The sequence below is a fragment of the Microcaecilia unicolor genome, chromosome 7, assembly GCF_901765095.1.
Source record: "Microcaecilia unicolor chromosome 7, aMicUni1.1, whole genome shotgun sequence".
Lineage (NCBI taxonomy): Eukaryota > Metazoa > Chordata > Amphibia > Gymnophiona > Siphonopidae > Microcaecilia > Microcaecilia unicolor.
The window spans coordinates 65,842,901-65,863,780 of NC_044037.1; the positions used below are offsets into that span (position 1 = coordinate 65,842,901).

At 45.7% G+C, this 20,880-nt stretch overlaps 1 protein-coding gene across 1 annotated transcript in view; it reads right to left on the bottom strand.

Moving 5' to 3' along the window:
- Positions 1-5,412: 5,412 nt before the first annotated feature.
- The window catches only part of VAMP7 (vesicle associated membrane protein 7), a 78,645-nt gene continuing 63,177 nt past the window's right edge, over positions 5,413-20,880 (bottom strand). The window contains exons 7-8 of the mRNA XM_030210484.1: positions 8,068-8,160; positions 5,413-6,641 (exon numbers count right to left, since the gene is read on the bottom strand). Coding sequence (XP_030066344.1) covers positions 6,573-6,641; positions 8,068-8,160 — 162 coding nt within the window. The 3' untranslated portion in view covers positions 5,413-6,572. The remainder of the gene's footprint in view (positions 6,642-8,067; positions 8,161-20,880) is intronic.

A 20,880-nucleotide genomic window follows, 5' to 3' on the forward strand; every position in this document is an offset into this window, starting at 1 on the left:
CCCCAGACCTTGACAAAGACGATGGAGATGACAAGGGACAACTGAATACTTCAATCGACATGGGCCATATTTCAGCAGTAGGGACTGTATCAGGAACCTGATAAACTTGTATATCAAGTAGTTTGGGGGGGGGGGGGGAGGAGGGAGAGAGAGTGCTAATGCACTCCACCAGCCAGCACTCCACTCAGAACTTTGCTCCCTTTGTCAGGGGAATTAGATCACAGTGTAATTTAAGCTTATCTCCAAAGTGCTATCCCACCAAAAGCTTCTGTTTGTGGCAGAAACTGAAGCTTTTTGACAGGATGATGCTTTGGTGATAAGCTTAGATTGCTCCCCTTGTCAGGGGAATTAGATCGCAGTGTAAAGTTCTGATTGTTGGCTGGTGGAGCACATTAACACCCCACAGAACTACTCACTAATACAAGTTATTTATCAGATTTCTGATGCAGACTCTACTGATAAAACATGGCAAGTGTTGAGTCGATTAATGATACTGAAACATTCAGCTGTCTCTTGTCTCCACAATCTTTGTTTGGTATTAGCTGGGGTGTATGTTTCTTCTGTGTTGTTTCCACCCCAGAAGTAAAAACTCAGATACCATTTGTACTTTGTGTGAATGGGAATATGCAGATAGGCTTCTGTCAAGTCTAGAAAACTGAGAAATTTTCTGTGGTAGACTACCACTCACTGAATGAAGAATCACCAAGAGAGAGAGAAAAAAATAAAAACTTAGATCCTTCAATACCCATTTGAAGTCCAGAACTGGCCAAAATACCATTCTTTCATGGTAAGAAAAAAGTAGATGGAATAGTTTCCTAGGCATCTCTCTTCCACCAGCACTGGAACTACAGCCTGTAATAGTAGCAACTTTTCTAGGGTGGAGGAGGCAGTGGCCGCCTATATCTGGGACCAACAAGGAGACTAAAAAAAGGTGTTGAAAGGGGGTGGGCAAATTCTAGAGCATATCCAACATCTCGAGGACTCACTAATCTGAGATTTAAGCCCACCTCTGAAAAACAAGTTTCAGGTGACCTTCCACAGGAGGAACCAGAATGAAATCCCCTAAACCTCACTGTGTGGTCCTGAAAGGAGTGATAATGGGAGATAAACCTCCCTCTCTACCAGATCTATACCATTTAACATCTCTAAACTGGCCCCTGGTCTGCTCATTCTTAGAAGATTTACAGTGAGCTTTTTGGAGACATGAGGTCTTAGAATCAGCTAAGCTTTTCACCAATTTCTTCAGATCATCGCCAAACAATAACCTCCCTTTGAAAGGCAACTCATCGAGCCGAACCTTCAAGGTCACATCTGCCACCAGCTCCTAAGCCACAAGACCAGTGTGGAGACATCAACAAGGCTATATTCTTAGGTGCAGTCTGAATAAGGTAGTAGAGGACATCTGCAAAAAAAAAAAAAAAAAAAATGCCACACCCATCTCCAATCAAGCCACTTCTGACAGATCTTCAGAACTTCCCTCCATGGGATCTTCTGGTAACCGCTGTCCAGCAGAAACAGGCCCTGGCCACTAAGCCGACATGATGAACACCTTGAAGACCTGCTTCAACAGAATCTCTAACCTATGTTCTTGAGCATCCTTTAGAGCCACTCTGCCTTCCACAAAATAGCAGTCTTCTTGGTAAATGCTGACACAATAATGCATCTGGGGTATCCCATTCTGCAGCAACTCGCTCCTTGATGACTCTATGAACTGGAAAGGCCCACGGAGGCTTCTTGATACCCCTCCAACAGAAAAGCCTCTGACTTTGAGGATGCCACCAGCTTTGCAACTTCATTTCCAAGAGACAACATCACCTGGGCAATGAATGGGGACATATCATCCTTATGAAAAATCTGAACCACAGTAGTATCTTCACCTAGTGGAACTCTTCCTCTGGAATATGCTCCTCCTGATCCCTGAAATAAGACAGGGACTTTGGATTCCCCCCACCGACTCAAAGATTCCACAGATGCCACCAACTCCATGTCCAGAAAATCCCCCTTGCAGGGACAACAGAGACCTGTTGTCCCTGAGATTCCTTCCTTCGGGGCTTTTAAGCCCTTGCGCATTTTTCTGCTTGCTCTGTTACTAAATTCCAGGAATAAGTCCCCTGGTTACCTCTATGTTCTGAAGTAGAACCTCACCAGCAGCACTGCACACCAAATTTGCTGCTGCACATGACTGTGCACACTGGCCTTCTGAGGTTTCAACAGCAGTAAATGCTGTAGCTCAATAGGGCCATGTGAACTCCATCCTTGTCTGGCACTACCACCCACCAGAACTGATCTTCTGGCCTGGTGCGGCCTCCCTAAGGCTGCAAAATAAACCCAGGTGCCTTTATCCACTGAAGGTAGCTTTAATTACCAACCATGGTGTCTCAGCACAACATTTGTGCTTCAACTTTATTTTGCTGAAATTAGTTGCAGTACTTGTTCCCAGGGGGCTTTCAAAGTTTCCCTCCCAAGGGTTGGGGAAGGGTATCAAGATCAAGACAGAGGCAAGGGGGGGGGGGGGGGGGTAATCTGGCACCAACCAGGCCACTAGCAGAGCCAACAAGTCCAAGCCCTGGTGCTAACTTGGTATTTTTTTTAAGAGGAGGGGGGGGACCAAACCGGTATGCATATTTGTAACTCTCCTCCCACCCCACCCCCACCTCCGAAAAAAAAAAAAAAGCCTAACCAAGCAAGTTACAGACTACACAGGATGCCTCACCTACTATCTGCTGGAGACTGAGAAAATATTGACTAGTGGAGGGCTGTACTGGATACTTAAGGAGTGATGTCACTAGTTCTGTCTTTATTTACTAGTAGGAAAAGGCAAACTCATGCATCTGGACTGCTCTGTGGCGTTTTGGAGTAATATTACTCCCCGATACAGCCAGTGGCCGCTTTCTAAGATGTGTTATATCAACAATCAAAACTACAAAACACAAATTAATGAAGATGCTGAAAGACAATAAGAAGCCTTTTTACTAAATTGTGTTACACAATTAACACAAATTTGCACACAGTAACTGGTTTTGTGTTAATTCCAACCCTTAGCAGATGCTAATTCATATGTTAAGGACAGTTAGCATTGGAGGCAGCAACTAGGCAGAGAATGGGCATGGAGAGTATGCTGCAGTTAATGAGCAGAACATACTGCACATTAACAATTATGCAATTAAAATGTATCCACTAAGCACCTCCTAATTGTGACAGTATTTTGGTGGAAACCCATTAATATGTACGGTTGGATGAGTATTCTTAGAACAGTGATGTGGTTGCAATTTCTGTGGGCTCTTTTGCCCGTAATATATCTCTGAGGTTGTCCACATTTAGCATCTAACACAAAGATTGACCCTTGAAACAGATTTGATGCTGAAACATGTTGAGTTCTAGATCTTTCTATGGACAATTTTAAATTTAGAAACCATAACTTCCAAACGTTATATATTAAGGATTTTTTTAATTAAAAGCTATTTATACCTAGTTGTTTCAATGTATTACATTGATCTTTGTATTGATTTCTTGCATATTCATTTGCTCTTGGACACTTTATTCTTGCAAATGTTTGTGTCTGTATCATTTTCTAGCATATTCTAATTTTGGTTCACTTACAATTTGACCAGGGGTTTCCAAAAATTTTACATGCACCTATACAGTATTTAAAATCATATACATTAGCAAGACAAACATAACTGTACACCTCATATTTATACCAAGTAGAAAAATGAGGCTCAAGGAAAGATGGATAGCCCTCAGATCTCTCTGGTGCAGTCACATAAAAGGGTCTCTGCTCTCTTACTTCTGGGTTCCACTGCCTTAACTTATTGCTCAAATCACTGTCAGCAGAGTTTAAAAATTGCTTTTCCCTCCCTCCCTCCTCAGTTAGTTTCATAACCCAAAGGTTCTTTTCATGTCATCTTAAGCCAATTATTGGATATTATTTTCTCACATGATGAATAAAAAATGATTTCCATTCTTATTCTCAACAGGTTTTCATATGGAAAATAAGTGAAAAGGATTTAAAAGTAAATAGTTTTAAAATGTGTGTGTGTTTTATTTTTGTTTTAATCACTGTTGGCATCGGGTTTTCAACACAGGAGTTAAAAAAATAAGATGCATACAATGTATTTTGTTTTAATGGCACTTAGTGACAGAAGGCATGTAAAATTGATTATCATACAAGTCAGAACTTCAAGGAAGCTTTCTGATTAACAATTACACATACACAAGTTACTAGGATTTATTAGCTGAGACTTAAATGTGCCAGAGACTTATTTAATGACAATAAATTAAAACAACTATACACTTAACTATTTAATTAACAGATCACATGCCTTCCATCTTCTCTACCAAATAATGAATCCTATTAAGAGAGAAATCAGAACAGAAAATCATACCATACTAAAACAAACAGTAATTTGGTTTATTCACTCCTGCAGTACAACAAAGATCTGCCTCGTAGGGTTTCAGATGTCTGAAAATGTGAAACATTGGTACGGTCACTGAATCAGTTATTCTGCAGACTTTCCATGTCAAACTAAATAAGAACTTCCACAAAACAAAAGTGAGCAAGTTCAGTTGGTTGTAGGACCGATCCTTCAAGCAGATCTGGTTTTAGTAGTATGAGAAGCCATTCATACAGTTGACTTTTTTTTTTAATTTGTTATATCACATTAATGCAGAATAATGAACACAATCTTAATTTCAGTACAGTTGATGTGCACTGTATGCTCATGTTTGAACAATTTTAATTTTTTTATCTTTCTACAAATGTGATGAGCACAATCTTGAAGGAATTTTTAAAATGATATATTTCTGCATCGTACACACAATGTAGCATCTGTTTTTTTGTGAATAGCAAGTGGAAACAAATACTCAACCTGTATGGACTTTTTTCCTAAATTAGTTTACAAATTTTTTTTGTTACTATCACCCATGTTTCTAGATGCAGCCATGTCTGAAAGTGTCACAAATTCCATTACACCTATGTGTTAACAGGATATGCAATCTGTCATATCATCATAATCAATACAAACCAATTAGATTCAGCTTGTCAACATTATGCACCAGCATACGCTTGTCTCTTCATTTTGTGAGTGGCAAGTCTGGGAATGAAAATACACATTACAATAACAGAAAAATAAGTAGTTTTATAGAGAGACCTGCATGCAAAACAAAACAAAACAATTATTTTCATTAAACATATCCATTGTAGGACAACATTCATGGTGAGTTATCTAAGCTGAATTCAAGCATAACAATAAGTCTAACCCATGTAATTTTTAAAATCAACAATGCTGGTATTGCACATAAACAAAACTACAGCATTCATCTGCCTGCCAATGGAAAAGACTTGAATGCCACAGGAATGTTAAGAGGTACATTTTAACACAACACACGGTATATCAATCAACGGCCCATATGTATACACTCATAGCCAAGACATCTGTGCAAAAGAATACCATGCCCCACTGATGAATCACTGAGACAGGTAAGGGTGCAAGATGGAAACTGCCATAGAGTTTGCAAAGCAATACTTGAGCTGCAAGGTTAAATTTAGAAACGCTTTCTCCTGTGATTTTTTTAAAAATAATGTTGATACTCATAAGCTTACAAAATGTGATGATCTATGCTACCAGGGAAAACACAGGTTGCACATCAGGATCTAGAAAAATTAACACAGTATGGTAACATATACAAAACAGAAACTTGATAAAATTCAGATTTATTGCATGAAAAGAGAACTTTCCCATCACTGCTGACAGCAGCAAATAAAGAAATACTACCTTTTGTTCAGAATGTTTATTAACAAACTGTGTTGCCTGCCTGTCTCCCTGCATGGCTGTTCTGTAACCGCAGTATTCACTATAATTTACTAAATCAGACAATATATGAGGAACAAGGAGAATGTGTATGCTCTTCTTAAGGGGTTACAATGGTCCTTGTTCAGATGATACCATAGTGCACTGAAGGAAAAAGGCAAACAATAGATGCATATTTTCACATACCTTCATCACACACATCCCTTGTCGTCTGAGCAATGCTGACCCTCTTACCATCACCCTAACCATCAAATGAAAACAATTCAAACAAAGTCCTGTCCTCCCATGTAACATCAGTCTACAGATCACAATAAAGTGCAAAACCACTTCTGTGCACAGGTACACACTTACACTGTACATATACACAAACAAGCATGCCTGTACCTCACCAAACCGGAACTTGTAAAATGCCAATGGGTCCCATCAAAATAAGATCAGGCAGTCATTTAAAAAGAAAAATGTGTCTTTACGCCATATGTTCTTCCAAAATAGTAATCCATAGCTTTGTTGAGGCTCCAGGTCCATGAGGTGGTATTTGAAAGGATTTCTAGAGAGGACCTTGTTTTTTTAAATTGTCGTAAGGCAAAGAGAAATCAGAATCCTGTATAGACGGAAAAATGGGAAGGTAGGGCAGCTTCTGTCCATAGTGAAAGAAAGGCATTCCCAGAAGTTTCAGGTTATTAAAGCTCTGCTCCTATAAATCCGTTGGATTCTCTTTCTCCATACACATTGAGACTGGCTGCATTTCTCTCTCTTTTTTCTTTACTTGTTTACACAGCTCGGCCATGCGAGTCCACCACATGCTGCTGACACAATGATGTAGATGACAACCTGAAAAGGAGGACATGTCAATTGCCAGCAACATTTCTAGAACATGCCAGTATTTCTGCTAAATTAAAAGTCAGAAGCAAACCTTGATTTAAAATAAAAGGGAATTCCTGAGCACTAGCCACATATAAATACTGAGATTTCTCTAGCTACTTGTGACTCTGGGCAAGTCACTTAACCCTCCATAATCCCCGTAATTCTGTAAAAGTCGTCAAAACGTCTGTGCACAAATTTGGGGTGCATGTCCTATTTGCACATGCAATTTAATTAAGATAATTAGCAACAATAATTGGCTTTTTAACAAGCAATTATTGACACTAATTAAATTTAATGTGAATACATTTAGGCATGGGATCTGAAAAAGGGAGCATAGAAATGGGGGTGTTCCTAAAATTAATGCGAGTGGTTTTAGAACAAGGGTGTCCAACCTCAGCCATGGTCAGGTGGGGTTTTTAGGATTTCCCCAATGAATATGAATGAAATCTATTTGCATACAATGGAGGCAGTGCATGCAAACAGATCTCATGCATATTCATTGGGGAAGTCCTGAACTCCTGACTTGACTGCGGTCCTCGAGAACTGAGGTTGGACAACCCTGTTATAGAATAATGGGGATACACACCTAATGTAGGAAGGAAGAGGACCACTGGAGGGAGGAGGGAGAAGGGAGGGAGGAAGAGGACCACTGGAGGCAGGAGGGAGAAGGGAGGGAGGAAGAGGACCACTGGAGGCAGGAGGGAGAAGGGAGGGAGGAAGAGGACCACTGGAGGGAGGAGGGAGAAGGGAGGGAGGAAGAGGACCACTGGAGAGGGAGGGAGAAGGGAGGGAGGAAGAGGACCACTGGAGGGGGAGGGAGGGAGAAGGGAGGGAGGAAGAGGACCACTGGTGGAGGGAGGGAAGGAGGGAGGGGAGACCCAGGCGTGGCACCCCCTAGGGCAAGGAAGGGACCCAACAAGACATCCTGCCTCAATATATAACAAGAAGCTGCTATAACAGCCCATTGACTTTACAATATGTTTCCCCCAATCATTGACTCCTGACCTGATCATGGACAGACTGCAAAGGCTTTCATACATCTATCATTTGCTGGAGGTTGGCAGTATGAGGACTGCACAACATAGATATAGGATTCTCTGAGGTCAGTTTTCCCAAGTCAGTAACCCAAGTGTCTGGACCAGTCTGGAGGGCTGCCAAAGAAAATTAGTGTTTCCTACCTCCATCTGATACAAATCATGGCAATAAAACCAGGAAAAACAGGGCTTATTTTGTCAAATATTTTGTATCAGTAGAAAGCTGACAATTCCAGGATTATGTGAGTATGCAAAAATCTTTATTTAAAAAAGGTCATACTTATTTATATATCTATATACCTAGCTATATCATGAACAGTTAAAAGGATTTAAAGCCCCTCACACAGCACAATACTTACAATGGTTACAACGATAATGATAATAGTGAGCTTTAGATTCTTCATGCACATGGCTCTGGCAAGGTTCCTGCTGGTGGTTTTGAATGTCACAGACTAAAAAAAAGTTGAAGACATTAATTAATACAATGTAATGCACTGTATGATAATGCTGTTAACTGTCCATGGAGAGGCTTCTCTCTGGAACTTTTACATTCATTTCTACAGGACCTAGCATTGTCTAATCCAGTGTGCCACAAAGTCACCTGGGCTCTTACTCTCAAGACCTTGTGACACCACCACCAACATTCTATGAAGTTATGTATCAACTTTGGTGCATCGCTGATACACGCTAAGCACCAATTCTACTAACAAGACCTTGGTGCCAAGATTCCATTATAGAACACTAGCGCAAACCAACATTAGCGCACCAAAAATATAACGCGCCATCAGTTATGCCTGCCACAGACATGTAGCTGTTGATACGTTAGTGCAACAAGGGAGCGTGTAACACAGGATTATGTAAGATACATGTCTATAGGCACCTGTGCCCACTGGCATGCACCCCAACCGATCACTCGCCAAACCAGTTAGGTGCGCCTTTAGAGAATAACGCTTAGTTTGGCTGTGTAATTTATAGAATTGCCTCCTAAATGTGCATACTTTTTCTGAGAACAGGTGCAGTCATCCATTTTTAGCTACAGCATGAGCCTTGGAATGGAAGAATTAAGGAACATCATGCATGGCAAAGATAGCTGGGACTTACTTTGTGAAGCACAAACATCTCCTCCTCTTCCTGGGAATTCTTCGATCCCTTCAGGTTTCTGGCTTAATTGCCAAATGGGGAAAGAATGCACTAAGCACTAGCTCTGCCATGTACATGTCAAAGCCAAGGAAACTAATCAAGTCAACTGCCTGCACTACATAAATTTCTGTTTTCTCCTAGATATGGAGAGAGCCAATATCCAAGGGTGGTGAGGTCTGCTCATAGTGAGTAACTAAGGGGAGGATTAAGAGTTGAAAGGAGCCAGAGACGGTGAGAAGCTAGAAGCAGAAGTCCATAGACAGTGAGAAATGGGCTCAGGTGAACAGTATTTCCACATTTAGAGAGAGAACACAGAGTGTGGAAAGTGAAGTACAGATCACTAGAAGGATGAAAAAGGGGGCCCCCACGGCAAGAGTCAGTTATGTGCAACTAGTAAAAAAGGCCCGTTTCTGACACATATGAAACGGGCGCTAGCAAGGTTTTCCTCATAATGTGTATGTTTTGGAGAGTGTATGTGAGAGTGAGTGTGTGTGATAGAGTGAAAGTGTGAGTGTGTGTGTGTGTGTGAGAGAGAGAGTGAGTCTGGGTGTGAGCGTGTCTGTGAGAGAGTGTGTGTGTGAGAATGAGAGTGTGTGCAATTGCGTATGGGAGACACAGTGTGATAGAGAGAGAGAGAGTGTGTTTCACACAGATACAGTGTGTGCGTGAATGAGAGTGTGTGTGAGGCACAGATTGTCTGTGAGACTGAGTGTATGAGACCAAGCGAGTATGTAAGTGACTGTGTGACACATAGAGAGTGAATGTGATACAATGTGAGACATAGAGTGTATGAGAGTGAGAGACAGAAACACATTGTCTGTGAGAGAGAGAGAGTGTGTGTGTGTGTGACAGAGATACCTCCCTCCCTCCCTCCCTCTCTCTCTATGGTGTCAGGCCCCCCTCTTTCTCTGGTGTCTGAGATTGCTGCCACTGCACCTAAGCAATTGGTGTGCTGGAGGAGAGGAAGAGAGAGAGAGAGTGTGTGTGTGGGGTGGGGGGGATGTGTTGGAGGGGTTCAGCTTGGAAGAAGAGGGGTGTGGGGGATTCTGGATGTGCTGCCAGATGAAAGTAAGTGAGTATGAGTATGTATGTGTGTGTGTGTGTGTGTGTGTGGGGGGGGGGGGGGGGGGGGGTTCAGGAAGCAATGGCAGATGACAGAGTGAGGGAGTGTGTGTGTGGGGGGGGGGGGGGGGGCAGGGGGTACAGGAAGCGCTGCCAGATGAGAGAGTGAGTGTGTGTGTATGGGGTTTCATGAAGCGCTCCCATCCTTGAACCCCCTCCCCACCTCAGTCCCCTTCTCTCATTCAAGAACCCCCTCCCCAGTCTCTCCCATCCAAAAACCCCAGTCCCCTCCCCACCCGTCCCCTTCTCCAATCCGAGAACCCCCTCCCCAGTCTCTCCCATCCAAAAACCCCAGTGCCCTTCCCACCCGTCCCCTTCAAGCATCCAAGAACCCCCTCCCCCATCCTTGAACCCCCTCCCCACCTCAGTCTCCTTCTCCCATTCAAGAACCCCCTCCCCAGTCTCTCCCATCCAAAAACCCCAGTCCCCTCCCCACTCGTCCTCTTCAAGTATCCAAGAACCCCCTCCCCACCTCAGTCCCCTTCTCCCATTCAAGAATCCCAGTCCTCTCCCCATCCGTCCCCTTCTCCCATCCGAGAACCCCCTCCCCAGTCTCTCCCATCCAAGAACCCCAGTCCCCTCCCCACCCGTCCCCTTCAACTATCCAAGAACCCCCTCCCCACCCCCTTCTGCTTCTCCCATCCATGAACCCCTCCCACCTCAGTCTCCTTCCCATTTGAGAACCCCCTCCCCCCCACCTGAGAGCCCCACACCCTTCTCCCATCTGAGTCCCTCCCCACCTACCAGCTCCATTCTCCTGCCGCCCAGGCCCACCACCCTCACTGCCTTAAAAAAAAACCCAATTTGAAGCACTGGAGTAACAGGCAGCAGCGCCTCGCGTCTGCCCTTCTACTAAAAATCTCTTCCACGACGTCATTGGGCCTTCCCACATTGAGTCCTACCCGCCCTCGCGGTAATTGGAAGTTACCTGAGGAGGGCGGGACTCAATGTGGGAAGGCCCAATGACGTCGTCGAAGAGATTTTTAGTAGAAGGGCAGACGCGAGGCGCTGCTGCCTGTTATTCCAGCGCTTCAAATAGGGTTTTAAAGGCAGGACAGCGCCGGGAGCGGACTCGCAGCACCTCCCACCCGCTGACATCTGGGGCGGAGCGCCCCCACCACGTCGCCGTCGCGCGTTGCTGGGAGAGGACTCGGAGCACCCCCCACCCGCTGGCATCTGGGGCGGAGCGCCCCCACCACGTCGCCGTCGCGCGTTGCTGAACTTGGGAGGGAGGGAGAGTGGTGCTCGGGCGGTCGGGGCGGGGCTACCTGAGGCGCGCGGCGCGGTTGGTAGCCAGCGTTTCCTTGGCAGGGGGAGGAGTAGGGAAACATGCGGTCCCTGCTTTCATTTTTCTGTTGGTTTTCCGCCCTCGACATCATGACGTTTGACGCGAGGGCGGGGCAGCAAGTCGTTCAGTGGCTTCACCACCACGAACTTACGAACCGTTCTGGGAGTCTGAGTGACTTCAGAACGTTGTCCTCAGAACGTTGAGGGTGCCTTTTATTATATTAGATGAGGCAAACTGTATCTGAATCCCAAGGAAGTGTTACTGGAAAATCTGGACTACATCCTTCAGTAGCAGAGAGGCCATGGAGATGGCGGAGGAAATTGATGGGTAATGGATGGGAGGAGCAAAACCAGCAGTGGTTACCTGTACACTGAGGACGCACTAGTCTTTTATATCCATATACAAAACCATATTCACTTATGCTTTGACATAGGTACATCAGTTAAATTTCAAAAGCGTTCCTGGAGGAATTCTGTAGAAAAAAATAATTATTCTATGCAATTCTTTTTTTGAATTCTGCAAAATCTCTGCACTCTATTCGTTTAATTTTGTTGTCTAGCCTTCTTCCCATCATAAAGACTAGTCTCTTTCATGCCCCAGGTATGATCCCCCAACCCTCTCCATGCTCGGACTTGACCTCCACCCACACCCCCGAGCAGTCTCATTCCCTACTAGCTCGAACCTCCTTCCTAGGCTTCATCTCTCTCCCCTCGACATGCTCAATCCCCAGTATTCTCTGCCTCTTTTAAGGGTGGACACCCCACCAGCTAGTCTTCAGGACCGCTGAGGGGGGGGGAGGGGAATTCCCCTGGCCTAGGCCTCCAAGGGGGGCCCCGGCGCCGGGGTCTCTCTCTCCCGCTCCTGACAGGACAAGAGTGATCCCGTCCCGACAGAAGGAGAGAGAAAACTCCGGTGCTGGGCTCCCCTTGGAGGCTGGGGAGGACCCGGAGTTTCCTCCAGCGCTGCTCTTCTGCCCTTTGCTGAGCAGCTGCTTTTCCTCTCAGGCGCACATGCTCAGTTTTGAAACCGAGCATGCCCCAAGAGGAAAAGCAGCCGCAGAGGCAGGCAGTCAGCAATGGATGAAGATGTCTTCTGCTGGCGGGGCCTCGAGATCCCCGCCAGCCAAGGTATTTAGGTAGCAGCAGCGATCTGGGAGGGTGGGGGGGGGGGGGGAGCGGCAAGATTCAGTCTCTAGGTGGCCCTGATCTTCTTCTCGCCCTCCCCCCCACCCCACGCTTTTTCCAGCAAGATCACCTAGTTCTCTCTACATACCGCCTAATCAAAAAATGTATTGTTAGTCCAATAAAAAAGGTATCTTATTTTCTTTTCTATGTTTTATTTTACTCTATTTCTCTTGATTACCTTTAAAAGTAGACTAACACGGCTACCACATCTCTCTACATACCTCCTAAAACCCTGCCAGGGCACACACATCCCTACAGCTCTCTCAAATCTCCCCCCAGTATATACCTCCCATAAAACTTTCTAAAATTCCTCTTCCACCCACACATACACATCCCTGAAGTTTTTTCTAAAGCTACTCTTTCCACGCTGCTCCCCCGCCCACACACACCCAAAGCTCTTTGTAAACTCCCGCAGCATACCCACCCTCCACAGATCTCTCTCAATGACCATCCCCACACACCCATCCCGCCAACATATCCACCCTCCATCTTCCCAGCCTTTTCTCTCCCCCCCCCCCTCTTGGCATACAAACACCCAGCTCTGACCACTCTTGCTGCACACTCCCCCTCCCCTGACACCTTCACATACAGCATAACCCTAACAGCACTCCCAGCATATCTCTGATCACCACAAGTGGAAGAGGAGGAAACTAGCTACGCACTGGGCTGTTTCTTCATCCACTGCTGCTTTGGTGCTGAATGCAACGTTTGAACCACACAGAATACCATGGTTCGGGGAGGAAGTGACGTCACGAAACGGCATGGCTGCATGCTAGCTGAGCTCCGTATAACCCACGGAGATCTACAAGCTAAAAAGCCTGTTTCAAGCGGCGAAATTATTGCAAAACGCGAGCAGAGGAGAGCGCAACACAGCGGGATTAAACTCCCGATGCAGACGGAGACGGAGAGAGTGAATTTCTCCCGCTTCGCATTTACATCGTTGGCGCGCGGCGAAAACAAAATGGCGGCCGCAACATTGAACCGCCCGGAACGGGCGATCGTGGCAGCGGAACTTGTAGAATCAGCACCCTCAGGGGAAACACACACCAATAAAGACCAGGAGGAGCCCGAGGAAGAAATGGGTCCGGAGTGGCAGAGGTGGCTGCAGGAGATTCGGGCAGACCTGAAGGCAATGCGAAGTGAACTGGTGACTATGGGGGCAGATCTCAAAGGTGAAATAAGAGAGCTAGGTTCTCGCCTGGAGGAGGCAGAAAATCGGCTTGATGCCCAGTCAGACGCACTCGAGACCTTAGATCAGCGAACCACGGAAAGCCAGCTAGCCCATCAGCAGGTCCTCGACAAGTTAGAGGATCTGGAGAACCGTAGTCGCAGATGCAATTTGCGGTTTCGTGGCCTGCCGGAGTCCCCTGCCTACATTGACTGTGAGGATACTATACAAAGGCTGACAAGTGATCTGCTAACAGCTGGAGGCACAGCAATAGAACCAACCGCGATCCTCATTGAGAGAGCTCACCGGGCATTCAGCTCTCCACGAGCCAATCTGCCTAAGGACATAATAGTGTGCTTTAGAGACTTTAAGATGAAGGAGCAGGTGGCAAAAGCGGCACGACAGACCCCAAATTTTAAGTGGGATACATACACAGTGGAAGTGTATCAAGATCTGGCAGCCACTACATTGAAGCGCAGAGCGGAACTCAAACCAGTCACTAGAAGACTTCAAGAACTGGGGATCCGGTACAGGTGGAGGCATCCATTTGCGCTAGTATTTTATAAAGAGGGTAAAATGCAGCACATAAGAACACTTGCAGAGGCGAAAGAAGTGCTACCAGAGGAAGTCGAGATGGAGACATCAACTCCGACGACAGCAGCAAAGAGAGGCCCAACCCGGGTGATACCGCCTAAATGGCAACGAGTAGGCAATGGTCAGCGACGCCTAAAACGCCAACAGTCGGCAACAAAAGTGACCTGAATGAGAAGCACTTCACTGGGAAGCCTCGGTTAAGGAGCAACTGTTGAATCAGCAAAAAGACAGAAGTTGATTGAACGTGCGCTCAGTGGCAATGCTGCAAAAAAAAAGTTGGACCTTAGGAAGTGATTGGGTGATGTATTTTGTTTTGTTAATACTATGCAAACACCTGTTATGTTGTTCTGTTGTCACTTAATTTTATAGAAAGGTTAAAATTGCAAAGAGACAAGGCTTAACTCAAAGATGCAGGAGCCTCCGCGGAAATATGGACTGAACAGCTTACACTTCCTTCTAGAATGCCCTTAGTGATATACAGGGGCAGCTTTCTAATGAGGGGAGGGGGGAGGGGGGAGGGAGGGAAACCCTGGGATAGGGACAAGAAAGAGGCCTATCAGGATGTTAAGGGGAGGGCTCATCAGAGGAAACCAATAGGAAATAGGCAAAGAAGCATAATGACTCAGAGATTAGCAGGCAATAGAGCAACTTATTATGACATCTCATGGCAGATATTAACCTACTACTGATTAATGCCAGAGGGTTGAATATCCCGAGAAAGCGACAACTCCTGTTTAGAGAAATGCTCCGTTTGCGAGCAGATGTGGTCCTAGTGCAGGAGACCCACTTACTATCCAGACATGAATATTTGTGCTACCATAAGAAATATCCCCATATATATTTTGCGTCCAATAGCGACAACACAAAGAGTAAAGGGGTAATGATGGCATTTGTGGGTGATAAACCCTGGAACATACTTAAAGTGACAAGAGACAAGGGGGGAAGATACCTCCTGGTAGTGTTGTCGCTATTAGGACAGATCTTTACTATAGTAAACGTGTATGGGCCGAATGCACAGCAAGAAGGTTTTTTCTCAGAGTTAGACCAACTGCTCCAGAAACATGTAGAGGGCTCCCTATTGGTGGGGGGGGATTTTAACCTTACCATGCAGGCTCATCTAGACAACTCCTCGAGTAGCATACAATATGGCCGAAGAGATAGAGCAAAATTGCACGAATTTGTGAATCATTGGCACCTAATAGACCTGTGGCGGCAAGTACACCCAAGAAAGCGTAGCTATACCTACTACTCTGCAGTACACAAGTCATCCTCCAGGATTGACTACTGGCTAGGAGAAGCAGCGATAGCAGGATTGGCAGGGACACAGCAGATTTTACCTAGAACCTGGTCAGACCACTCTCCGGTTCTGATGCAGCTGACATTACCCAATACGCGAGGGAGACAGAAAAGCTGGCGTCTGGATGATGCTCTTTTGCAGGATCCGGCTAATCTAGTTAGCATTGAAACCAATATTAAAGAATATATCCAATTCAATGATAATGGGACAGTTTCACCGATAATAGTCTGGGAGGGATTTAAAGCAGTCATGCGGGGTCACCTCATAGCGCTGAAGGCACACACTAGGAAACAGCGGATGTTAAAAGAGGCGACTCTCCGGAAACAACTAGAACAGGAAGAAGCCAGGCTTCATAGTGGTGGACCGGAACATAAGCAGGCGAGCTTAGATAGAGCTCGCCGGCTGCGGGATCAAATCTGTGATTTGGAGCTAGCGGATATCTCCGAGAGTCTTCAGAAGGCTCAACAGACTCACTACGAATTTGGCAATAAGGCTAGCCGTCTTCTGGCCTATAGGCTAAAACAGCAAGCGAACCGCAACATAATTGCGAGCCTAAGGGATGAGGGAGGGGACACCCACACAGACTCTGATTATATAGAGTTAGCATTCAAAGACTTTTATGAGAAGTTATACACCAGAGGCGAGGAGACAGATCACAGAGATAACAGATTACTTAGAGGGGTTAGAGCTTCCAAGACTGACATCTAGTGCCACTCAGATGCTAGCGCACCCCATTGAAATGAAAGAGGTTATTCACGCTATTAAGGAGCTCCCGGCAGGTAAGGCTCCGGGACCCGATGGCTTCACTGGCAAATTCTATAAAACATTTGGGAAGCTTCTGGCCCCATTGCTATTGCAAGTGTTTAATTCCCTAGAGGACAGTCCGGGGCTCCCCCCAACCTGGAATTTGGCTAATATTACGGTCATCCACAAGCCAGGGAAGGACCCACAGCTCTGTGGATCTTATAGGCCTATCTCACTGTTAGGGATAGACTATAAGATCTTCACAAAGATTTTGGCAACACGACTGCAAAAACATCTACCCTTTCTAGTTCATGAGGATCAGGCAGGCTTCGTGCATGGGAGACAGACATTTGATAATATACGTAGAGCACTACATTTGGTATACCATGCACAGGACACGCGGTCTCCATTATGCATTCTGTCACTAGATGCCGAAAAGGCGTTTGACAGAGTGAGCTGGTCCTTCTTGTTTGGAGTGCTAGATAAAATGGGATTCACTGGGCGTTTCCTCCACTGGCTTCGTCTAATCTATAAAACCCCTCAGGCCTCCATTAGAATAAATGGCAGACTGACAGAGCCCTTCAATTTATATAGAGGAACAAGGCAGGGATGTGCAATGTCCCCCCTGCTTTTTGCCATTGTAATGGAGCCGTTGGCGGTTAGGCTTAGGGCACATCCAGAAGTAAAGGGGCCACGATTGGGTAGAATCGAAACGCGGACGCTTCTCTTTGCAGATGACGTCTTGCTGATGCTAAAAGATCCTGAGACCTCCTTTCCGAAAATACTAGAGATGCTAAATGCATACGGGAAAGTCTCGGGGTTTAAGATTAATCTAGACAAATCTGAAGTGCTTGACATAAATATTCCCATTGAACAAAAATCCCGTCTACAGCAGGCAACTCCGTTCCGATGGGCATCGCGATACATTCGATACCTGGGGGTTAATATTCCCAGAGACATCAAGGAGTTATACCAGGTTAATTTCCCCGAGATAGCGAAGCGTTTGCTGCAAGACTTGCAAAGATGGGGGGGTCTACAGTTGTCCTGGGTTGGGAGGATAAGTGCAGTAAAAATGGTAGTACTCCCAAGGATACTGTATCTTTTTATGGCATTACCAATTTCCATCCCAGATAGCTTCTTACGAGGCCTCCAGAGGGACATCTTCTCCTTTATCTGGAAAAAAAGACCGCCGCGAGTTAGAAGAGAAGTTATGTACCAACCAAGGCAGCAGGGAGGGATGGGGGTCCCCTCTATTACCCTATATTACCAGGCGGCACATCTTAGAACAATAGCGGCTTGGTTCACAGACACAGAAAAATTGAGTGTCAGGATGGAGCAGGGCTGGGTGGGCCCCTTCCCGCTTAGGGCTATTCCATGGCTAGCTAAACAGGAGTTAGATGAACTCATCAAGGGATGTCCGCCGCTGATGCAGTGGCCCTTGCACACCTGGAGTGGGGTGCGAGAACAGTTTTTTCCAGGACGTAAGTTTTTTCGGCACATGTACCTTAGATTTGCTCCACACTTTACACCAGGAAGGCATACCACGGCCTACTGTGGCTGGGAAGATATGGGTCTGTGTACGTTGGGCCAAATGTGGGAAGAGAATACGACAATAGCGTTTGAAGAGCTCTGCAGGGAACATGGTTTATCCTCCTTACAGGCTTTCCAATATTACCAAGTACAGGACTTTATAAAGCGAAGGGCAAGAGATGAGCTTAACTTATCAGAAACTAAGATAGAAATGTGTATGATGAGAGGGGGAGGTAAGGGGAGCATATCAAGACTCTATGAAGCATTGCTTCTATACTCCAACCCCGTAGAACATTATTTAGCTATATGGAATGAAGCCTTGAAGGAAACATATACTTTTCAACAATGGAAATTAGCATTTAAATCTCTGCTTAAGGTCTCGATTTCTAGCTCTATGATTGAGAATGGACATAAGATATTATACTGCTGGTACTATACCCCGCATCGCATTGCAAAGATGTTTAGAGGATGCTCAGCTACATGCTGGCGACAGTGCGATGGAATAGGGGACATGTTCCACATCTGGTGGGCCTGCACACACGCTCAGACATACTGGACAATGCTTCTGAAATTTCTGACTGAGGTCACTGGGATAACCTACCCAATGAAGATGGATTACTGTTTGCTACATTTTAAACCCGAAGGAGTTCCAAATCCAATACATCAGTTTGCTGGACAACTGTTTGTGGCAGGCAAGCTGGTATTAGCAGCGGCTTGGAAACAACCATCACTGCCGGGCCTTCATAAAGTCCTGCAAAAATTAGACTACATTTGCCTTATGTCCAAACTCACAGCATTACGGAATGGACATTTAATACAACATCAAAAGACTTGGCAGCTTTATGAACAGTGGTTGTCCTCCCGAGACACTAAGAGACAGTAAATGTTAGGCACGAATGAGTAGATCGAGCGGGGGGGGGGGGGGGGGGGGGGGGGAGGAGAGGAAGGGAAAGGGAAAGGGTGGGAGGGGCTCTGAGAAATTGAATGAGTGGAATTAGAAATGGGAAACAGTCCAGGCAAGGTGTCAAGCAATATGGTTGTATTAAAATTATTCTCTGTTTTGATATGTTTATACATGAAAATAATAAAATAAATGGTAAAAAAAAAAAAAAAAGAATACCATGGTTCAAATTTTACATTCAGCACTAGGCAGCAAAAGGAGGACACAACCCACGTGCAACCCCTCTCCTCCTCTTTTGCTTGTGGTGATCATTGCTGGGCTGGGAGAGCCTGTGCATCAGGTGTGCCATGGGGAGAGAGGGGGAAGGGAATTAACAGGAGACCAGAGGGACAAGAAGGGATGCTGCGAAGAGAAGATGTGTGCCTGCATGTTGGGAAGGAGGAAGGAGATCAACAGCAGGAGTCACCACTGCCTCCTGGTCACTGAACAAAATCTGCACAAGACGGGAAATTCTGTGCAAATTCTGCAATGCACAGTGGCACAGACTCTCCCAGAAGTACAAGTCACTAGAATGCTGTTCCGTTGTCACTAGTCCATGTGTGTCTCCACTTATTCTCTTCATTTTAAAATTTAGGGATTGGGGGGAGGGGAGGCCTTCTGTCTTCCCCAACTCTTATTTGGTTATATAAGTCCTCTCGATGTTCACACTGCTTTCTCCACAGAGACTACTGCACTACATTTTTGCTAATGTAGGTATGCTTTGTGCTTCAAAAAGGATGAGAAATACATATACAGTGGGGGAAATAAGTATTTGATCCCTTGCTGATTTTGTAAGTTTGCCCACTGACAAAGACATGAGCAGCCCATAATTGAAGGGTAGGTTATTGGTAACAGTGAGAGATAGCACATCACAAATTAAATCCGGAAAATCACATTGTGGAAAGTATATGAATTTATTTGCATTCTGCAGAGGGAAATAAGTATTTGATCCCCCACCAACCAGTAAGAGATCTGGCCCCTACAGACCAGGTAGATGCTCCAAATCAACTCGTTACCTGCATGACAGACAGCTGTCGGCAATGGTCACCTGTATGAAAGACACCTGTCCACAGACTCAGTGAATCAGTCAGACTCTAACCTCTACAAAATGGCCAAGAGCAAGGAGCTGTCTAAGGATGTCAGGGACAAGATCATACACCTGCACAAGGCTGGAATGGGCTACAAAACCATCAGTAAGACGCTGGGCGAGAAGGAGACAACTGTTGGTGCCATAGTAAGAAAATGGAAGAAGTACAAAATGACTGTCAATCGACAAAGATCTGGGGCTCCACGCAAAATCTCACCTCGTGGGGTATCCTTGATCATGAGGAAGGTTAGAAATCAGCCTACAACTACAAGGGGGGAACTTGTCAATGATCTCAAGGCAGCTGGGACCACTGTCACCACGAAAACCATTGGTAACACATTACGACATAACGGATTGCAATCCTGCAGTGCCCGCAAGGTCCCCCTGCTCCGGAAGGCACATGTGACGGCCCGTCTGAAGTTTGCCAGTGAACACCTGGATGATGCCGAGAGTGATTGGGAGAAGGTGCTGTGGTCAGATGAGACAAAAATTGAGCTCTTTGGCATGAACTCAACTCGCCGTGTTTGGAGGAAGAGAAATGCTGCCTATGACCCAAAGAACACCGTCCCCACTGTCAAGCATGGAGGTGGAAATGTTATGTTTTGGGGGTGTTTCTCTGCTAAGGGCACAGGACTACTTCACCGCATCAATGGGAGAATGGATGGGGCCATGTACCGTACAATTCTGAGTGACAACCTCCTTCCCTCCGCCAGGGCCTTAAAAATGGGTCGTGGCTGGGTCTTCCAGCACGACAATGACCCAAAACATACAGCCAAGGCAACAAAGGAGTGGCTCAGGAAGAAGCACATTAGGGTCATGGAGTGGCCTAGCCAGTCACCAGACCTTAATCCCATTGAAAACTTATGGAGGGAGCTGAAGCTGCGAGTTGCCAAGCGACAGCCCAGAACTCTTAATGATTTAGAGATGATCTGCAAAGAGGAGTGGACCAAAATTCCTCCTGACATGTGTGCAAACCTCATCATCAACTACAGAAGACGTCTGACCGCTGTGCTTGCCAACAAGGGTTTTGCCACCAAGTATTAGGTCTTGTTTGCCAGAGGGATTAAATACTTATTTC